This window comes from Lepidothrix coronata, unplaced genomic scaffold, assembly GCF_001604755.1.
Source record: "Lepidothrix coronata isolate B3197 unplaced genomic scaffold, Lepidothrix_coronata-1.0 Scaffold1, whole genome shotgun sequence".
NCBI lineage: Eukaryota > Metazoa > Chordata > Aves > Passeriformes > Pipridae > Lepidothrix > Lepidothrix coronata.
In genome coordinates, this window is record NW_016690181.1 from 15,252,423 (window position 1) to 15,275,643 (window position 23,221).

At 36.2% G+C, this 23,221-nt stretch overlaps 1 protein-coding gene across 17 annotated transcripts in view; it reads left to right on the forward strand.

The window, feature by feature from the left end:
- SOX6 (SRY-box 6) overlaps nt 1-20,335 on the forward strand; it is a 375,776-nt gene extending 355,441 nt beyond the window's left edge. For 14 of the 17 annotated variants that reach the window (XM_017809700.1, XM_017809785.1, XM_017809710.1 and 11 more), the window contains 3 exons: nt 2,840-3,073; nt 5,788-6,004; nt 13,359-13,695. In XM_017809700.1, the coding sequence (XP_017665189.1) occupies nt 2,840-3,073; nt 5,788-6,004; nt 13,359-13,662 (755 nt within the window). In that variant the 3' untranslated portion in view covers nt 13,663-13,695. Of the gene's footprint in view, nt 1-2,839; nt 3,074-5,787; nt 6,005-13,358 lie in introns of all 17 variants that reach the window. The other 3 variants (XM_017809684.1, XM_017809774.1, XM_017809666.1) reach the window with 2 other exon arrangements.
- Nucleotides 20,336-23,221: the final 2,886 nt, after the last annotated feature.

Here is a 23,221-nt window from a genome sequence, read left to right on the forward strand (position 1 = left end):
TACCTGAGAACAACCAGTTTGAAAGCTTGTTCTTACAGGTTTCAACTTGTAAGACCTCACTGAGTGTATGTGTATTTGTATCATTAGCACCTGATTTCTAAGCTAAAAAGGTACTGAGACTTTCCGGCTCCCCTACATGAATTATTTTATTGTAATGTTTTATATACGCTGAATATAATTCTGTAGTTTTGAGACCGTTAGAAGCTGGATTGGAGATTATATTACTTTAGTTATTTGCAGAAATTATTTTGCAAATGCTTTTGTGATGGCCCATAGGTCAAATGCTAAATATTCCCCCAGTGATCAAGCACAAAGAACATCAGCTCTTTGGCTGCGTTTTTCAAGTTCTTCAAGTATGGACTTAAAGCAGATGCAGCCAGAGTTTCTTGACCTTCTGGGGATGGTTGTAATTTATCACTCCAATTATGAATTGTTTTCTAACATAACCTTTCTCTGAAAACAGGTAATTTATGCTGGGTTTTTTTTCTTCCCCCCACCATGTTTTTGTTCATTTGTTTTCATTCTATCTAAATTATATCTGGATTAAAAAGCCACCCATAATCTTTATCCCAGTAAAACTACTCTTTGCCTGCATTAGGACTTAAAAGTCAGGCCAAAATTGTGTTAGAAAGGGCTAAAGACAAACTCCTATGTAGCCATAATGAATAGGGACCTTTGGGAAAGTAAAAGATGGAAAAACATCGTATGGATTCAAATATGTCTTCTTTCCTTTGCTGTGAGCAGAGTAGTTGAATAGCAAATGACAACTTTTGCATGAGTAATAATTTATATTTCTTTTGTCACCAACTTCCTAATTGCCCACATTCTTGTAACACATTTTTATAGTATTATTTTAAAAGATAGGACAACCGTTACATGATATATTTGACATTTCTCAAATTATACAACTCATATTGTATCAATAAATATTTCAGTGTTGACTTGCTATGTTTGTAACTTACTTAAGTTTCACAATATATATCCTCTCTCAAAAGATGGTATCTTTGATATGCTTGTGATCCAAGCCTTCTGACAACAACTTACGAACCACTCATACCCTTAAATTGGTCCTACCTGCAGGTTGCTCAGCAAAACTTCTCCTTTTATCAATGAAAAGCTGCAGTCCCAATAAAGGACTGCAGCCTCCTGTAAATGCAGAACACCTGTAGCATGGTACTTAGAATAGTATTAAAATAGTTTTGCATCTCACATTTGCCACAAATGTGTCTTCTTTTATGAGCATGCAGGTAGTTACACAAATTGCCAAATTGGTGTCAGTTGTAAAGTAATGGCATCAGAGGCATCATAAATTACCAGGGTGATCCTCAAAAGAAGACACTGTTGTATGAGAATGAGTTTTTTGCTCTCAGGGTAATGTATGTCTTCATCTGGCCCAGTAGTCAGCATATTGCCCTGTGTTAATGGATATAGTCAGCTTGAAACTACACTACATTTCACTGCACAATAAACATGGCTGTCAACACCATATAAAACAAAATCAATTTATCCTGTATGGTCAGTGCGTTTTAAATGAAATTAATGTACTGTGGACCTGGTGGCAAACAGGTAGTGTATTAGTTATGCATCCTCTAATTTAGGACCTTTTTTTCATGTAGATACATTGCCTATATAGAATTTTTAAAAAGATATACATACGTATATAATGTTTTTACTCTGAATTAAAAAATTAACTTTTGCACAACTAGAAACCTGTGAGTCAGTCACCAGAATCAGCAAAACTGCAGTGTTTTACTTAGTGTAAAGAATTAATCTTGTATTATTTAGCAGATAAATTCGTGTTGGGAGCTGTAATATTGTACAAAAAAAGGAGGCCTATTGCTGTCCTAATTTCTTGTAAAGTATCTTGCTTTTTCAAAGTATTGGATTATATGAACAGTTTGATGAGGTCTAAGACTAAATATGTCACACTCTCATCGTAAACACTTTTCACCTTTTTTTATAGCTAAGGTATAACTCTAAAAACATATATTATCATCACAATTGCACAAGTTTTTTCCCATAAAAGCATGCCTTGGTTATCTGTTTCTTCTGTATTAAGTGGTTCTATACTTCACATTCAGCTCTGTGAACTCTAAACCCCCATGAAGCTTTGCTGTTTGTGGTCAAGAAACAGCTCTGGATGCATTCAAAAAACCAGTTAAGATTGGCATGTACAAGTTGAATTGATGGCAGATAAAGACACATAAAAGCACAGCAGGCTAGGAGCTGGAGTGCTTGCCTCCCACTCTGGAAGCTCCAGGATGCTGTGCATGTACCTGTTGTTGGAGGCAGAGAGTTTTATTACATATATGTGATCGAATGCTCCAAGGCACATCTAAAATTCAACCAAGGCAGATGCAACTTTAAAATGTTCAGCTCTAGATATAATCAGATCCATACAACTAGCAGCATGTACCTGGTGTACTGTATCATTTATTTTGTGAAATGTTTGGTATGTACTTCACCGCTGAAGCAGCAAAGTCATTGCAAATGGCTTGTGTGAACTGGTCGACATCAATTGAGACTCTCAATTTTATGTGAGTTTTGTTGAGCATTCAGAGTGTGTATCTTATGTTAAAGTCTTTATCAAATCTCCATACCTTAACTGGAGAAATACCAGTGTGATTTAATTCCTCACTCTGATGTTGGGTCATCTCAGATGGGCGAGCCTGACCCGTTACACTTCAGCCTATCTTTCTCTGCCTCTCTCTCTCATAAATCTGGCAGCAAAGAGGAGCAAGAGAAAGGGGCTAAAATAACCAGAGCACTGAGAGCACTTGCATAATCCACATAATAATGTTTTGCATCCATCTTGTTTCTTCCTGCCCTGACGTTACAGGGAGTAAAGCAGTGAATGGCTCTGCCGCTAAACTACAGCAGTATTATTGTTGGCCAACAGGAGGTGCCACGGTGGCTGAAGCCCGGGTCTACCGGGACTCGCGGGGCCGCGCCAGCAGCGAGCCCCACATCAAGCGGCCGATGAACGCCTTCATGGTCTGGGCCAAGGACGAGCGCCGGAAAATCCTCCAGGCCTTCCCCGACATGCACAACTCCAACATCAGCAAAATCCTAGGTAAGTGCAAGGCGGTGGGCAACAAGTCGTGATGGTGACTGAACCAAAACTGAGGGACGCTCTGAAGGCTCTGCTGTAGCAGTGGCAGTTGGCAGAGGTTAGGGATTCTGGGAGCTGGGGAAAGCTGAGATTATTTATATTGGTGACACAGGCTAGCTACATTTGGAAATGCAACTTACAAGTGATAGGACATGGAGGAATGGCTTCGAACTGAAAGAGGGCAAGTTTAGATATTAGGAAGAAATTCTTTGCTATGGAGGTGGTGAGGCACTGGAACAGGTTTTCCAGAGAAGTTGTTGATGTCCCATCCCTGGGAGTGTTCAAGGACAGGCTGGATAGTGCTTTGAGCAACCTGGTCTAGTGAAAGGTGTCCTTGACCTTCCAATCCAAACTGTCCTATGTGAACTTCTCTAATTTTAGGACATATTTATTTGTTCACTGAAACTGGAATTACAGAAACCTATAGAAATGAACACTCATGGGTTGCATTCATTTTAATTCCCTTCCCTTTGCCTTTCTGCTCCTTCCCTAATGCTTTTCATTCTCAACAGCAGTCACAACATGCTTTAAAACAAAAGGAACATTTTATGAAATCTGTTGCAAAACTGTATCCCGATAAAGGGTTTAATTTCAAGATCCCTTTAGAATGCATCTAAACTCCTAATCATCTGAATGCAAAATGGTACTTGCTAGAGTAAATAGTGGGAAAAAATTAATAAAGTACAAAATCAAAATAGAAGGTTTTTGTCAGACAGTACAGTGTCAAAGAAAGAAATCTGGCACACTTCAAAAGAACTGTACATGCATACCTTCCCACATGCAAAATGCTGTTTGGTTCAAAAGTGTTGCAATGTTCAAAAAGCTAACCACTAGAATCATGCAATTAATATATTGCTTAGGTAAAAGACACCATAGTTAATATTTAAATTGTATAGATTGGTACATTTGAGGAATATAACATGGATTATATTTTGCCACTGTGCAAATAAATGGACTCCTTTTAGAAAAATTTTGATTTGCTTTTTAAGACACCTCAAGAGAATTAGAAACATACGTGAGAATGAGTGGTGAAATGTTAAAACCTATATTTGCTTTCTGAGTCTTTGAAGTGGAAGACAGATTCCAAATGTAACTCGTAATAAATAAAAGTAAAAATCAGTTTTTTTCTGTAATCATTATATTGTAAACTCTTAGTTCAAATACATTCTTACCAAAGTTTGTTTTATTTTAGTTCAATCAGAGGCAAGAATACATACAAATAAATGTTACTTTGTCCTAAAACTTCCAAAATCTAACTTAGTAGTTCTCATATTTTTGTCTGCCATATAAGTAAGTTATATGAATAGCCTTTCAGTTGTGTATAAAACCTTCACTGTTTCAGTGTTGGCAGCTGTAGGGAATCTATATTATTTGTGTGCATTCTGTGAAAAAAACTATTAGGAGCATAGTAACTGTATTCATTAAAATGTAAACTTCCAGCATAAATATTTCAGAAGTGCCAGCAACTGAGTGTTTGTTAACCATGGAATTAACCTGTCAGTATCTGCTCTGCCACAAATAAGTCTATGTCCATATAATATCTGTGCAACTTTTCCAGGACAATGAGAAAAGAAACTGAAACATTAGAACTGACACAGGGTATTGCTGGCTACGGATAATATTTATACAACTTTTCCATTTGTTGATGTATGAAAAATGTTGGTAAAAGAATAGCTTCCACCCACGTTTACCACAGCTGTAATCGTTTTATTCATCTAAAAGACACCAAAAAGCTATTTTCTGCATTTCTTCTTCCATGTAAAAAATATCCCATCTCTATTCAAGTGTTTAGATAGCTCCTTATAAACAATACAAGAGATCTGAATACTTTTCCTCTTCCTGTGTACACTGTGTTAATTTTTTAACTTTTTTATTGGTGCAGCTTTCAATGGAGAGTTTACAGTACCTGAAGTGGTTTATATAATTACAGTGTTCTTTCTGTTTTACTTTTTATCTTTTTAATGTAAGTTTTTGAAATGTAACTTTCTCAATCTAATTCTGTGTATTCATTACATCTGGCTGGAAGGTAATATGCATAATAGGATTTAAAATATGGTAAGGTGTCAATATTATGCCAGGCTTATGTCAGAAGATTAGTAAATTTAAGACACTCAGGCAGCAAGGGATTGTTCGTAGTTTTGCTGAGTCTATAAGGTTTGATACTTTTTTCCTGCTACATAGCAAGATATTAATATCTCTTAGCAGGAGTGTATAAACCAAATTCTCATAAAAATATCAAAGAAGCATGTATCCCTAGGCAATGTGTTAGGCTTTTAACAGAAAAAGGATGGCTGTAGACCTTCCTTAACCATTGTACTGTGCGTGGTATTACAGAGATATGGAATTATTCACAGATTAATGCTCATATTGTAAAAAATTAAATAGTCTATTTTGCAGAACAAGGCTGAGATTTTGGGACTTAAATATTGATTTTTAGTGAACCTATTTAATGGAGATTTACATATGTTCGGTCTGCAGCAATATCTGAAAGTCAAGGTTCTTTTAAGTCGTCTCAGGTTGTGAAAGCCAAAATGTGTGAAGACTGATGTAAATCTAAATCAGTTTATTCAATTAACTCAATTAAAATTTATTATGATGAAAAGGCATGTTGAAATGTGTATGTGTAAAGCCAAACCTGCTTTACTTGAGCACTCACAAGTATTTTGTGTTAACAGGATCTCGCTGGAAGTCCATGTCAAATCAAGAGAAACAACCTTATTATGAAGAGCAGGCACGGCTAAGTAAAATCCACCTAGAAAAGTATCCTAATTACAAATACAAACCTCGACCAAAACGTACCTGCATTGTTGATGGAAAGAAACTGCGTATTGGTGAATACAAACAACTGATGAGGTCTCGAAGACAGGAGATGAGGCAGTTTTTTACCGTAGGGTGAGTACAATTGTTGTAATTGTTTTCAAAGACAGAGCGTGCTGTTTGAAACCAAATAGACTTATCTGTTTAAGTCACTGACTAATGCTATTTAGAAGGTAAGGATTTGAACCAGTAAAACCTTATTAAAAACATAAGATGGAATATGGAGCTATCAACTTGCCACTGAATGTTGATTGTGAGACTGATTGTGGAATTCTTTAAAGTCAAAAGAAGTTGTTTCCCATTAGCCTGAAAGGTTTGAATCATGTCTTTTGTGAGTTATTAGTAAGCTAATCCATTCTGGGTTAGTAATGACTCCAGGATCATTTCCTAAATTAAGAAAAGAACAAAGAGAAAAACACAAAAGATTATTCCTGTGTAGAATAAGGAGTCAGGGGAGGGGGAAAAGGGAGAGGAGTAATAGCAGTTGCATTAGGAATACACATGAATGTAAGATATCATAGCATGAAGCTATTAGGAAACTTGCTATATATAGAACTGTGAAAAAAAATATTTTAAAAAGTGAGTTTTAGGAACACTCTTTCAAGTAGTGCATAGATAGACTGGGTAGATTTACTACGCAGAATGTATGGCTCAAAAAAATCCTGGCGCAGTTTTAAAAACATTGTGTGTGTTTTTAGGGATATTTCCTCTAGTGTTCAGCAAAGAAAGAAGCTGTATGAAAGACCTACAGGCTAAAGATAACAGAAGTCCAGTGAAACAACTGCACCATAACTGATTTCTCTCTGCCATTTTTTTATGAATTAATCTGTGATGCTTAGTGCTCTAACACAATGTTTCTGGTGATTTACAAAGAGTCTAAAAGCTATCTCCAGTGCCAGCCTTTCCAAATTCACAATGTTCTGCTTATTTCTCTAATCACAATAGTCTCCTTTTGTTGGGTACTTCACTACCAGATAATTGACCTTGACGTCGATTATGTGCCCTCATTTTTGGCTTGGGATGCAGAACTCCTGTTGCAGTCAATTATTTTGTGGTACAGCCTGCAACAATGTGGGCTCTTTCTTCAATCAGTAAATAGAAGTGGTTTTGGTATCTTGAAATAGCCTTCCAGTCTATAGTTATGACATTGTTTTTTATTCTTCAGTCTAAGGGAAATTATTTACTAATAGGCTTCCACCAAAATTGCACATAGAACTCTAAATAGAAATCTGAATTTATACAGCACATCACAAATTATATTCAGATTGAGGTAATGAAATTTTAGTTTACGTCTTCCAAAGCAGATTAACAGACCAAATCACATCAAGAGATGCAAAAGAAATGCCAAAACAGCAGTCTGAACGCTTTGAGAATTGTTTGCTAATTCAAAACAATATTAAGCAGGAGCATTTTACACATTATTAGTGATGGCTAAATTAGGAGGTGAATATGGAGGATGGATTTAAGAAAGTTCTAAAATTGCCTACTTAAAGAGTGACATTTCTATTATAAATATATATCTATATATATAAGAAACTATTCAAAATTAAACTACTGGTGTAACCTAAATGTGACATCTTCCTCATAGATCAAAGAGTGTGATCACAAAGACCATGAAGATGGTCATAATTTTCTTGAAAGTATTTGTTCTAATTCCTTTGTACACTTTCTCTTCACCATGATCTATTCACGTTGAAGAAGTTTAAAGTAAGAGTAAATTACCTTTGTGCACTTATGCAATGGTGCAGTGGACTTTACTGAAAACAATGACTTTTAGTTATGCAAGTGATGAAAAAGGGAGTGTGAAGTCTAACGAATGCATTCAATAAAGGTGAAATGAGATCTACCTTGCCATTCAATGTGAATATAGAGTTTGGTACTGAGGAATCACAGCCTGTGATTTTAGAAAATTATGTTATGCATTTCTGAGACTTCCCACTGTTGTCCCAAATTCCCCCTTTCCCTAAAGAAAAATATAAAAAAAAAATTTTGGAAGACACCAAGCAAAGTTAGTGAAAAAAAAAACCAGACTAATGGTTTTTTTGAATTAAAACATAAAACATAGAATCATTTGTCTCAGAAGAATAGTTCATTGAGTAATAAAAAGGAACATTTCATCTAAATCAGATTATAACTAAGTGAAACACAGTAACTGAGCCCATTAACTTCTTAAACTTACTCTTCCCTGTGTTTAACGTAAATATCACATAAAACATCAGCTGGAACAGTTTTCCTAACTGACCTCACACACCCATCATTTTTCCACTGTTTTGATGGAACAGCATAAATCATCCTTCAGAACTGTAGACATGAGAGTTGAGACAGAGTTTCCTTCTCAAAATGAAATAGGAGACAAATGTGGTTTTTCAGATTGAATATACTCTGTGTTTACAGTAAATATTTCACTGCAAGATAGAGAACAAAAGTATAAAATAGACTCCAGTGAAATGTGCCAAGTGCTTCATGCTGCTTGAAGTACTTTTTTTTTTTTTTAAAGTACAAACCAATTAAGTTGGGACTGGGTATGTCAAAATGGCAACAAAATATTGTCACAGAATGAAAAGATAAATATTCAAAACAGGTGGCTAGAGGAAAGTGTAAAAAGCAAGAAAAATTATATTTTTTCATATTTGTGTTTGCATTTTTCTTATACCAAATGCACATTTATGTCTTAGGCAATCCAGTCAAGCCTAGTTCCTATCAGATTCCCTTAGGTGAGCTGCTGACTAACAGAATAATTTTGCTATGGGTACAACTAAAAAACAACCCCCACCACAAACATGGAGTTTTACACTGCTTGAACTTTTATGATGCAAAAAGCTCATACTGCTTACTTCGGTGAGCTGCACTCTTTCATAAACATTGATAAGGTGCAGAAACTAGCCAGGCTTTAAAAAAAATAGAGAAATAAGCTAATGAATGGCCAAGTTCTGTTCTGATTTTTGAAGAAAAGCTTCCAAAGAATTGAAAGAGAGTGAAGATTTCTTGGAATAGATTGGACTGGAAATTAATGTTTTGAGATAAATGTCACATATTTGATAGACTAGCACAAAAATCTAGGAACTGCCAAGTATTTTAAAGAACAGAGTCGAACTTAAAATGTGCAGAGGCCTTCTGTTGCATCCCTACATGAATGAATTTTGTTCCAATGAGGCAGATAATATACTGAAATAATTCATGCTTAATGCAGAGTATATTAAAAAAATTGCTGGTTTCAATCTAGTGGAAGCTGAATCTGAAGCCAGCTATGTCTTTAAAATAATTGAGTTATTTTTAATAGTAAAATTAATAATGGAAGTCATGAATGATAGCTTCAGCATAAGTTAATCCCTAAACAGACTTCAAGTGATTTACAATTTATCTTCAATAGTAATTTTTTGTAATGCATAAATAAATGTGAACTAACAAATGGATCATATATAAACCATAAATTCAGACATTTTAAGTTAAGAATCTGTCTTTTGGTGCTTTGTCTTACAAAAATAATCCATCTCTCAGTCATTTTTACAGTCTAATACACTCTAAATCCAAGTATATGCTATATACATTTCTCTAAAAATGATGTAAGTGGTAACTTTTTTTTTTTGATGTTTTACCAGTGTAAGATGTTTAGAATAAAGCCTTTATAGTGTTTATAACTACTGTACACACATAGTCTGAATGTTGCTAGACTACGGTTTTGAATAAGGCTGTAATATTATACTCCTGTAGCTTGAACTTAAAGCAAGTACACAATGGGTGCTTTTGTGAGATTTACTGTTATTTCATTCCATATGGGAATGCGAGTTTCAGGGGTGTGTAGCTTATAAGCATTTTCCTTAATGCAATCAATTTTTATTTCAGTCATTTAAAGAGCTGTCGAAAATATGGTTGGGAAGGGATCAGAAAACAATGGTAATTTGCCAATTTAAATGTTTAGATAGTTTTGCAAAAGTCAAAAGTGGAACATTCTCCAGGAAAATCCTAAGAATATTAATGCCACAAACTTGTGAGCAGGTCAATTCATCTACGAATGTTCATGTTATCTCCATTTTTATATTTACCTAACCAAATTTTTGGCCCCAGAGTGGACAGACAGATTAACAATCCTTGCAAAACAGAGGTGAGTGACATCTAGTAATTGGCCACATAAGGATTTCTTTGTCAAAGAGGAGATGGTGGAGACAGGAGTGGTTTGAAGCCAGGGTATGTAGCCATGTGTCACCACCATTCCTCACAGATCTGAAGAGATCAGAAGATTAATGTTGGATTCTGGAAATCTTAACCAGACAGAAAACATCCTTGCTTTAATGATGTGCAACTGAGCTGAATTGTAACCTGTAGCCTGCAGTAAATTTTTATCTCCCCACTCCAAGGTTCTATGATAGGCAAAACTATAGCTAGACAATGATTAAATGTGTGGAATTTAAATTTGTACCATTAATATAAATGCTTTTAAATGGCCAGAGCCATAGGTTAGAAACTCCAAACTGTTCCTTTCAGGGACAGTAGTGGGAATTTAAATAAATGATTTGATTCCCACCCCCATGCCCCCCGAATTTAATTGCTTAAGAAGTGATAACACTCATCTCCAGAAACATGTGCCATCCATATAGTTTGTGATATCTTAAAATAAGGCTTTCTGGGATGAAATGTAGCAACTAGAGCCGAATTTACAGTGACAGCCTGATCAACTCTAAATAATAATAGGTATTAAGTAAGAGATAGGTGTCCAGTTACGGGGTGTGTGTAGGTGCCCATGCGTAAGTGCTACCAAATTCTTCTAGCAAATGGGTAGCAATTTGAGACCCTTTTCAATTAGGTGGTACAGTTACCACATGTTTACAGTTCCACGGTGAGATATAGGTAATTTAAAGTTATTACCCAGCCAGCAGCAGGCATGCACAGCATGTCCGATTTTTGTTTAACATGTAAAAAAAAAGACTGCGTTCATAAATGACAAACTCAGTAAGCCTTTAACTTCCCTGTTACACCAATCAAGTTTTTTACCATTAGAGTCATTCTATAGTTTGCCATGCTTTTCATGTGTTCTCAAGTAAAATATATCTCTGTAAAATTGGGTTCTTTATGCTCAGATGATCACTCCCTTAATACTCTGAAATGGGTGGTACTTGGTACAAGTGTACCCAGTCCCATTGAAATGTGGATATACAAAAGAGTTTTGCTGATTTGATAAGTATTTGAAAGAATGCCAGAATTTTTTATCTGTCCTTTAGGCCTTAACGCTGACAACCATTATTTTATCAAGATATCTCACAGCACTGTCTTAGACTCTTTTATTGTTCTTGCTGCTTGTAAAAAAGGCAATTTGCTTCTGAAAAAATGCAAACTTTTTTGGTTGGAGGGGTAGAAGTAGTTATTAGTTTTCTGATAATGTCATTTATAACACTAGAGAGTCTTGCACTCAGTCATTCTTTGAGTATATTCTACAACTTCTGTTATAGCAGTTGTGAAAACTTTTCTCAAAGCGTCTTTTGGCATTAATATTATGGTGTTCTTTGATGAACAACTGGCGATGCTTTGTTTTTCTGAATTTATTTATTCTAAGAAATACCAGAAAAAAGATTAGTACCAGCAGTTGTTAGATGGGCAGATTAGAATGTATGGCCTGGTCACAACTATGTAGAATTTTTCTGTTGATCATGTGTGGGTTTCTTTTTCGTTCGCTTTGTGGAAACATTCATTAACATGAACATTATCTGTATCTAAAAGTTGTGGAGGAGATATGTGTGGCTTTTTAGCAGTAATAGTTTATACTCTTGACAACATGCAATCTTAGACCAGAAATGTTCCCATGCGAGGTAGGTGTTCAATTTTATGGATAAAGTATTGAAAGATATTTGCAGAAAATCACTTGCAAGCAAATACATTGGCTGAAAATTGTTTTCACAGAACATTTATCAGACCATTTAAAAAGTGAAAATTTAGTGAAAAATCCTAAGCTGTTTGTAAATCATCTGCAAATCATCATTTGCAAACAGGAGTATAATGACTGTGTCAAATGAATTACTGCAATGTTTTTGCTTGCTGCTAGCCAGGTGTACCATACTTACACAACAGATGTTTGAATTTCTCAAGCTGTGCAGAGGCTTTAAGAGTCAGGCTAGCAGTACCAGCAATGACAGTACTACAAGCTATTTTAGTGTTATCTTACACAGAGTGTTCATGATTTGACTGTCTGTCTCAGTTCCCAGACTTGAAGGACTTCAGTTGCCCTGTAACTCTGTACTGTGATACTTATCAAAATTAGAGTTTGATCAATGAACAACAAATACTCAACATTTAGGGTCTTGTAAATAAGCTTAACATTACTTTGTGTATTGATTTAGCCAATTATTAAAAATTTGTCTGAGAGGTTGGTTTATGAAATGTCCTTTTGAATTTAGTATAGAATGACACTGTGATCAAGAAGTTGCAGATTCATTAGACTATTCAATCATATCTGACACTGTTTCTCCTGCTAAAATTCTGTAATAGTTCACTGGGTCAATATTGCTGTAAAGAAGGTTGGGAATACATTGAAATATATGACTCTTTAAATAGATTATCCAAATAGGCTTCAGAAAAGTTATATCCCTTCTTTTTCTCTTAGATTTACTAAAGGTAATGATCCAGAAGAAATATCAGAATATTTGTATGAGTAGTTTAATATAGAAAGTACTGTATTAGTTAATTAACCCAAATGTAAGAAGTAGATTTAGTTAATGTGTAGCCATTAAGGGCTTGACCATAGAACAGGTTCAGTAAGCTGACCTTTTCTCAGAAAGTCACTTGAATATATGTATATTACTGTAAAAAGAGACATCACATCACTTAGTACAGCTATGTGCATGCTTACAGTAAAGCTTGTGCTGAATTTCTTGGCTGGCAGTGATAAAAGTCGAATTTAGTTTATGTGTGATATTGCTCCACTATGCTTAAAATCATACACATGAGAAAAGACAGCATTACATCTTGCAGAGTTAGATACTAGAAGGTAAGGTGTGTTAGAAGTAGAAGTATTGCACGCTTAATTGAGTCTTTCCATGTATTTGCATTGTCACAATAAATCACATTTGACATTGGATCTTCAGGACCCAATGAATTTCTGAATTTCTGTAGACTGTCTGTACCATAGAAAAAAGAACATCTGTTCTTTTTGTCGAGTACTTTTCTTCAGAAACCCAAATGCTAATTCACATTATGGTTGAAATAAACACATAAAATACATGAAAGAATCAATGTCTGGTAGTTACTAAACACTTTACTCTTCAGTTGTCCTCTGGGGGAGAGGAGATGAACCAATACCACATAGCACCGATCTGTGAGCCCTGGAGGAATGCACGCAGCCTTTCTAGGAAACCATCTGCTTTTCTTTCATTTGGACTTGCAGAAGGTCTTCCCCCTCTAAACACAGGAAATCACGATTCCCTCTTGTTTTTCCTTCCAGACAACAGCCTCAGATTCCAATCACCACGGGAACGGGAGTTGTCTACCCTGGTGCTATTACCATGGCGACTACCACGCCATCACCTCAGATGACGTCGGATTGCTCGAGCACCTCTGCCAGCCCTGAGCCCAGCATCCCCGTCATCCAGAGCACTTATGGTATGAAGACGGACAGCGGAAGCCTCGCTGGAAATGAAATGATAAATGGAGAGGATGAAATAGAAATGTACGAGGACTATGAGGATGATCCCAAATCAGACTATAGTAGCGAAAACGAAGCCCATGAGGCAGTCAGTGCCAACTGAGGAGTGTTCACAGAATTAAAGTACTCAGACTCATTTGGGTTTTTTTGGGGTTTTTTTTGAACAAAAGTTCTTAAAGAGCCTGCATGCATGTGTGGCTCCTACAGTTACATCAGCAGAATGGTCTTAAATGTTTCTTATTGTGTGAGACAGATTGTTTCCCTAATTTTTCATGAACTTGGTTTTTTTTTTTTGTTTTCGATTTGTTTTGGTTTTTGTTTGTTTTTTTTTTTAATTTAGATGAAGACATAAATATCAGACATCAGGACTTGAAAACTTATATGAATCAATAGCTGTCTTACAAGTCTTACCTTTTGTCTTTTTCTGTTTGGATGCTGATAAAGGTTTAAGTTACTGTTTTAGATGGGGGTTTTACATTCTCACTCAGGTATGCTGTGCCAGCCTACAGGTTGTGAATGTGTTTTTATTCTGGATTATTTTAAAAAAACAAAAACTGCAGATTTCATATTGTGAAACAGAACAAGTCCACAAGTGTGCACATCTGTGCATCATAGCTCGTCTTTAAAAAATAGTCTCTGAATTCCATTTTTTTTTCCATATGTATAGCTGAACTTCTGATGTGCCAAACTTTTCATAACTTTTGAATCTTAACATTTAAAAAAAAAAGTCTTAAAGGAGACACTGTAAAGTCTTAGACAATCCTTTGGCATCTTAAAAAAGTTATATATAAACCCTAATTTTTTTCCAGAATATGGTGAAGTACTCAGGAATCTGGAGACAGGATACTCTTAAGTAGTGAACATGGTTGCCATAGTGCATGTGCCCAATTGCTTTTGCCTCTTGATGTGCCATTAGTGTGAAATTTTAAGTAAGCACAAAAGAGCGATCACCAGCTATGGACGGGCCTGTCTTAACAGTGTGAGGCCACCTCTGATTACATTCTCTATCCCTTTGCTTTTAACCCTTGCATTCAGTCTTAACATATTTTCTCTTAAATAATTTATTCATTCCAGAATGTCAAGGGTCCAAATACTTAATATTTATTTTTAAAAGTACAGTTGGTGGCATTACACTTCCAATTCCTTAGTGATATTTTTAACAGCCCCTTCTTTCTCCTCCCCTAAATCACACAGGTATATGAAAATAAAAGTGCACCTGCTACTAAAATGAACATAACTTTTATGAATGAGAAATTCAGTTGTTCCTCTAACATTGTATGTTCAAGGAGCACTTAGAAACACTGCTATATGTAATTCAAAATAAAGTGAGTACTTTTATATGCACATAGAGTACAAATATTCCTTAAAAAGTGTTTATAGTTATAAACCTCTATACTTAGACAGCAAGGGCAGATGTTAAATCCAAATTGCATTTGGAGTCCACCGTGATGAATTTTTAGGGCCTGAGGAATCCTGCAGTGAATCACGGCTCCATACATCATGTTTCTGTTGCCACCTGAAGGAACTGTGTGATACCTTAAGTATTTATGCAGTGATTTATATGTGAGACTCTTAATGGGGGAGGGAAGGCTACCCAAATGTCTAATTGCAAAGCTGGGAAAATGGTTCATCAAAAGTATTTATTGAATATTAGTCATGTGGGAATGTGACTTTTCAAGTGCTTGTCAAGTGCTTTGGGATCTTTGGACATTAGGTGCTATAGAAATTAAAATTTCTATTTGTAATACTTCTAGAAACAATGCAATTGCTGGAGAAAATTCTGGGGTATATAGAGAAAGATATTCAAAGATTGTAAATCTATTAAATTGCAAAGACAGAGGAGAAATTGCCTTTATTTTTTTCCCTCATACTCCACTCCTGTTCACAAATATATCACTGTATATACATGCAGATCCAATAGGCCTGATGAATAAATGTGCTCAACTCCCACAGCCTTTATTTTGAATTGGATGTTTTCAGCGCATTAGTGATAAATCCAGGCTCAGGCTGAGAGGTATGAGTGGGCCTAGAGCAGCTCCTCTTGAAGTGTATGGGCATCTTCCCACAGAGCTGCACAGGCTTTGTTTCGGGCCCAGACACCAAAAGAAGTCTGGTGCTAGTGCTGGCCATCCTTGTGCTGGCATCCCGTCTTGCAGAAATTCTGAGCTGCAATGACACGATGCTCTATGGAAGAGCAGTCATTTTCCTCATACCCCACTATTACCTGTTTGATCAGAAACAGCCATTTTTGCCACTGTAGTAATCGTGTTTCAATGGGAGAGAACTACCCCCAAGAGAAAGAAGATTGTTCAGTTTACAGGACAATTTATGAAGATAATGGCATAGAAACACAGTGGTCAAATTTCTCTGACCATTTTGTGATTTGGAACAAAAAACCTATATTTTTAATATTTATTTAAATGTGTTCTGAGTCCATGTCTAATAAGCAATAAGCTGGTCTAGCCAAGACTTTAAAGGCATATGCTGTGTCATTAGCTGGTGAGCGTCCTCTTTAAGCTGGCTAAGGTACTGATAGAAAGTGGTTTTTTGTTCTTATAATTGCTTGGGAATTTGAACTGGTTTTAATACATTCAGCTCAGATTGGGGGGAGGATATCATTAGATCCTAAAAAAAAAATAAAATAAAATACTATTTATTAATGTCTTACATAATTCTCCAGTTAGAATTATCTCTCCCTCCCCCCATGTCACTTTCTTTCTCTCTTGCTCTCTTTTTTTCTGGTTTTGTTGCATAGGTAGAATGCTGTATTGCTAGCATTGCATTTTATGTAATTATTTTTTTGCACAAAGGCAAACATTTAGATTAGTTGGTTAATTTTTATTTTTTTTCATTTTATGACCATGCCAAAATAATATTCTGCAGGCTTGTGGAGAACAAAGGACTGTTCTTTAGGACTGAAACTTGATTTTGCTTGTAGTACAAAAAAAAACACACACTCACAGATGTTGTTTCGTAAGTGTTATAAGCACTGGATATAAATGGTATTTTTTATCACTTCTGACTAATGTGAAACTGTTGTACGAAAACTACATGAACAAAAGTCATCTGTTTCGACTCGTGTGGGCCTGCCTCACAGTTGCCGGATTTGAGTCATTTTTATGTCTTGTTATTTCATTTATTTATGCAAAATACATGTATGTATGAACACTTTGTTTTAGCTCCAGCCCTGCCTCATTGCTGATGCTCTGTATGTTAAAGCCACATTCTTAAAAATGACTGGCTGTTCAGGAATTGCCAGCTGGTAAAAATTGCATTTACTGGCTGGGGGAGTGGGAGGAACACATTTGAAGCTGAATTGTGCCTATGAGCATGTTATTCTATTTATTAGCCGACATTGGCTCTAAAATGTCAGTAGAAATCAAGGAAGGACAATCATAAGGATAAAACCCAATATTTTTACTTTATTAATCGGAGCTCAAAACAAAGTTTTTGATGAATTTACCATCTCATTTTAGATTTTTTTTAAATTGTGTAAATATAACATAGGAAATAGAATTTTATTTTTTGTTCATGGATACTTAGTGAAGTATAAGTTATGTATTTACTTTTGTTCTATATCAGTGTATGTTGGTCCATATTAAATGCTGACAAGTCACTGTACCTCATGTAGATGCTGAATTTACACCCGCAGTGTGAGCGCAGTATTGTGGACCTGTAGCTGGGACAGCAAGATGCCTCACTTGTGCTCTCTCTGATTTTTAATAGCATATTCCACAAGGAGGGAATACTTTCTTCTTCTTCTTTAGAAAGTTGACACATTAAACATGCCAAATTTCTGATACGTTTTATAGGAAACACAGTCTTCTGAATCCAAGTAAAACTGATGATATTTTATTTTTTAACAAGAATGGCATTTGGAAATCAAAAGCCTATCTGTGGAAAGATTATAATGACTGAAATGGCCCTTGCAACGCAGGCAGGACTCAATAATATACAATCTCTGTGTTTTATATTCATTTAATCATGTTATTGTCATATTAGGCTATAATACCAAGGGAAATTGTTCACACAATACACAAAGAGGACTCATGGAATTGCTTTTTAAGCATTTGTGTTTGAGGCTCCTTAATAACTGCCTGAAAAAAATAACAACTTCATTCAGGAGCACAAATACAGTAATACTATTTTCCCTGTGAGCAGGCAGTTTATTTAATTAACAGATATAATGTATTTTCTTTTGGAAAATTATAAAATACTTATTTTCAAGACAAGAACACTCCCAAAACAGTCTGATATCAACTAGAATAGTTCACTTCATATTTTATAGAAGTGGAAGATAAAAGTCATAATGGAAACAGAACTGCTTTTCAGGGTTCAGGTTTACACGGAGAAATAAGTGACCAATTGGCCCAGTTCTGGTCTGCCTGTATGTTTGGGCATCACCATCAAGTTTGTGAAACCACATGCTGATAATTCACAGGATCACAACGTGCTCCTAAATCAGTGTACTCAGGTGCAGTGTGAGGCAGGGGGAGGGCAAAAGATGGGATTGCTCTGGGACGGGAATGCCAAACAAAAGGCAGCATTAGCCCCAATAAATATGATACCCTGTGCAAAGTGTACAGCAGTCAGCCGTGGGCAGTTCCTGCTTTGAAGTAAATACAGAACAACCTCCTCCCAATGCCATCTAATCTCTCCAAGCTGGCTTTCTGCTTTTCTTTTTCGGTCGTATCAAAGGCATGGCATTTCAAAATGATTTCCTAGCAAAACATAGTACAAGTTTAAGACCCCATCCTCCCCCAGCAAAACACTTATCTACCTGCTTAATATTAAGCATATTAGTCCTTCCGTGGTGGTCATGAGGACCAGTTAAAGTGTTGGCGTTAAGTGGGGTGACCTTTGCTGAGCCAGGGCCGCAGTACAAACAACTGCACTGAAGATGCAGCCAGCAGGATGTATGATAGAGTTCTTCAAGATTTTATGAGAAGTTAATGAATGGGCTTGGACCCCGTGGTGTTTTGCATGCTTTTTTAAGATTCAAGTTGGCACTTAAGCATGTTCTTTTAAAAGAATAATACTATATGACCTTATTTGATCTTTTACAAAACACTTAACTCTTTTTCCTTTAAAAAAACTTCTCCTAACCCTTTTTTTTTTTGGTACAACCCATTAAAATCTGTGATTTTTCTCAGATCAAGCTACATTTTTGATATACTGCAATCTCCTGCAACAGAAGAGAAAAAAAATTATATGCAAAAACATTTCATTTTAAACCAACGCCCTTTTTTAACTACCAGATTTGTTGGAAATGGTGACAAAGAAGTATTCTGAGATTTCACACGCTGCGTAAAAAGGGGGAGGGGTGGGATGAACTGGGCTAAAGGAAAACTTATCAAATTGGTATTTATGGCAATATGAAAGCTATAAAGCAACTTAGTGACATGGCTTGCTTTGTAATTTCCGCTTTCTAAAAACCACAAGTGAGGTCCTTGGTGCTCTTGGAGTATGGGGAATGTGCAAATATTTAACTGTTTGTATGCTGCACATTGCAGACCTGCTAGTGTGCATTCTCCGTTTGTCTTCCTTTGTCATTTGTGTTTTGCTTTCCAGAAAGCAATGTTTTTTTTCTTGTACTCTTCTTCAGCTTGTAGCAAACTAGAATGCTTAGCATTTATGTTCATTCATTATGTATTTCCCATGTAAAAATTTTTTTATTACATTAAGACAAGCTTATAAGCTGTTACTACATAACTTATCTTACTGTAACTCTTATTTCCTGACATTGTAATTTGTTTGTGATGTATATTGTGAGATTGTACTCTATGTTAATTTAATCAGCACAATTCACTGACATGCTGGACTGACATGCTAGCTGCTGTTTCAAATTGTAAAGTTTGTGTAGAGCTGTTGGGACAACTGAGACTCTCTTGTCAAGGTACTATGCTTTGATTCCTATAGCAACACTGTGGGTGCAGTTCTTAAAGGCAAGGGCTGCTTGTTGAACACCCACTGGCTAACTTAATGGGCAGGTTTTCTTTGTAGAAATTCTATATACAATGCAGGTACCTACCTGGGCCCATGGCCGGGAATTATTTGGGCGTTTAGAGGATAAACTAGTGTCTATTGCTGCTTTGAATATGTTTTAAAGTCTGAAAATGTAAATAGTTTATCAAAAAAAATCTTGTACAGTCCAGTGTAAAGTTTTTAAATGAACTTAAAGGTTGCCATCACATCTCACACTCTCCTCTTGACACAGTAAAAAAAAAAGAAAGAAAAAAGTTTGCTAAGGATACTGATTTAAAAAAAATAAATCTGTTCTCAGATTAAAGAAGAGAATAGTTATTCTTAGCTCTGCTTCATTGCATAAACAGACTTCTTGGATTTTGTTGTGCAGTATTGACGTGAGGTAAATTAAATATTAAATAATCTTTCAGTGGTACTTTTAAGAGTCTTCTCCTCCTCTGCCTCAGTTATTAATGGAAAAGACAAAATTGAAAGACACTGTCCATATACAGTATGTTCTGGTGTACGTTGGCACCTTACCTACATGTTTAGGGTGGGAGGGATTTTTTTAATTTCTTTTTTTTTTTTTTTTTGCACAAGGTGCTTTCCTGATATGTTAAACATGTCATCCTTGGGTGATGCAGTATATGCCATGATAGGGGTTTAGACCCCTCAGGGGAGTGTCTATAAGACTGCCTATTTATGCTCATTTACCTCAAGACTGTCCTCTCTACCCTTAATCTATTCACCATCACTCCATCTTTTGTACTGCTGTTGACACTTACAAATTAAAGATAAATTTTGTTTTAAGAGATGTGCGTGTGACTTCTTCTATGCATCCCTTATCATTCCTTTGAAATTAGTATTAAAGATTGACCACGATGAGGTGATGGACAGGAAAATGCAACTAAGCCTGTTCAGATGGCCTCTTTTAAATGTAGAGACTGAATTTTCCAGCTCTTATGTTTTCCCCATGCCTTTCCAGTCTATGAAGGCATTTATCAGCCTCTGAAACTCATTAACACCATATGCTGTAAAAGACATGGATGATAACTAACCTATTTTTATAATATTCACTGAATACTGTCAATTTTGTGTGCAGGAAGTACTGTTGGTAGCAACATAATCTCAGAAGGGTTTTTATTCAGTAGAAATGAGACAAAACATTTCTCATGTTTCTTCTTTCTCTGCCTTCCCCTTTTCCTCTGCATATAACATTAAACAAACTAACCAAAGTTGACAACAAAAAAGCCTATAGTTGCCATGTTGCCATGTCTGTAAACTGCTATTTGTGTATTATGATTGGCTTCTGACTTGGTAATTAGTCATGGTTCTCATTGGAAAATAATAAATTACATCGAAGCATACTGTACTGTAGCAAAACTGTAATAGAACATTTTGATTGTACATTACATCAGATGTCAGTCAAGTTGCAGTTATTGCACAAACCACCCTGAAACATCTAAGTGGGACAGAATCCTTTCCTCCTTGGAGAGAGCATCATACATGAAATTACTAAAAATCACATACTGCATTATGAATTTTTGTGATGAAATACTTCAAGGTCAAAAGTGGATGGTAAGGAAGTTGCTGACCAAAATGTGTTATAATGGATAAATACATAAATATTGACTTGTGCAATTTAAGCTTTGGCTTCTGGTAAGTGATTACCTAGTTACTCAGTCAAATGGTAGCACTAAAGTGATCTAGAGGAGAAGGCAGCAAAAAACCTGTATTTCTGCTACATAATCAACAGCAGTTTGATGTTGTACACCACAGCAGTGTGGTGATGGCCATACCATAAGTTTGAAAAACAGAATTGGGCACTAGATCACTGTCAGTCCAGCTGAAGCTACTGAAGCACCATGTCAGTGGGCCTGAACTTTGCACTACATCTGCAATGGAGTCCAAAGTTCTGCTGCTGTATTTTCATATTGCTCCACTTAACTCCTGCCATCCAATTTTTTTTCTGTTTCCCCCTCCCCCCCACACCCCTTACCACTCCTTTTCCTTATTGAAAACTGCAGCTGTAAATACTGATCAGTAATCTGAGACACACTGAAGGCATCAGTGTGTTGTTGCACAGGTATGATGAAAAGCAAGCTGAGCAATGGCATACAAAAAGTCACTGCTTCCTGCCACAGGAAGAGCAAAATGTTTATGTGACATCTCTAAATGTCAATCTAAAAAAAAAATATGCATTAATGCAATGCAGGATGGGATGCTGTCTCCACATGTCCAACTATCTTCTGGACAAGGTAGTGTGTTGGGAGCTGCCCATACCAAGAGCAGGGCATATGTTGTTCCTGGTGCCAAGGAGTAGCATGCCCGGGACAGATAGGTGGCCCAGGAGCACAGGCATCATCTGGTGTTCTTCCCTGGAGAGCAGCACCTCTGAACAACTTGGTCATGCTGCCTTCTTTGTGCTAGTCTGGTTGCCACTCTAAATGGTCATCTTAGCCTACAGAAATTTTACTAATAATATAATATATGAGTCAGGTCACTGCAAGGGGAAGGTATCACAGTATATTATGAGTAATAAATAAGCCCCTAAGTTACCATGGTTATTCCAGTCATCACAGAAAGGCTCTACTGCACTGGAAGCCAAGACACTTTGGCAAAACGAGTGACAGAGCACAACAAATATGAACATTGAGGTGCTTCTGCTGCTCAGGTCCATTGTCCTTCACTCACATGTGGTTTTCCCTTTGAGCACAAACTCTGCTCATCAGCTGCAGGTTCCTTGGAAGCCATTAGGACTACTGTAGTTAGTGGTTTTGAAGATTCCAAGGTTCAGTACGAGTCTGTCTCCCCACTGGTTACTTGCATTGGGATTTTCCTGTGGCTATTAACTGCTACCACAGTAGTCCAATAGCAGCAGCTTATATGGATTGCAAGGAGGGTGGAGGAGGGGAAATAGTAGTAGTTGATTTATTTCTTTAATATATGGTTTATAATAGAAAATATGAGCTCCAGGTTGTGTCTCTGAGCAGTTAATGACCAGCTGGGTTAAAGGCCTTCAAATACTGCCATCGGTCATTAGCTGCCAGGAAGTATCCTTCCTGTCATCTATTATTCCTTAATTGTATCAAGACCCACTACAGTGGAAGACTGTTAAATCTGTGAATTAATTGGAATCTGACCCTTAGTAGTTCTAATAATATGAAGGCCATTACAGGTTAGTATTCGGGTTCTTGACATGACAGTCCGTAACAAACTTCTTCAGAGCTGTTCTGCTTTATATTAATACCTATTGGATGATTGACACAATAAAACATAATTGCTCTGTAGAAATCGCTGTGCTCAGTTCTATTAAGAACTACTTAGGGACAATTTAAAATTTTGTGGCGTCAAAATAAATTAAAGCTTCTCTACTTGTATTAGAACCTACTTAGAGGTTTGTTTGCTGTTGTAGCTTATCAGCAAAGGATCACTGGATAAGAAATAAAGGTAATTATTAGAGCTGTAAATAATTCTCCTTGAATAATCAAATTACAAAAGGAAAGCATGTTGATTATGTGGGTCTCTTTTTTCCTACTCTTCTGGACTAGCAGGATGTGTGAAGAAAAAACCAGGTAATCATTTTAAATTAATTTTCAAAAACGAAATGTAAGCTAAAAACCATTAAACATGAAGTACAACCCCCCCTGACTCTTGCATTATGTCCACAACATCCAGCTTTAATTTTATGAATAAGA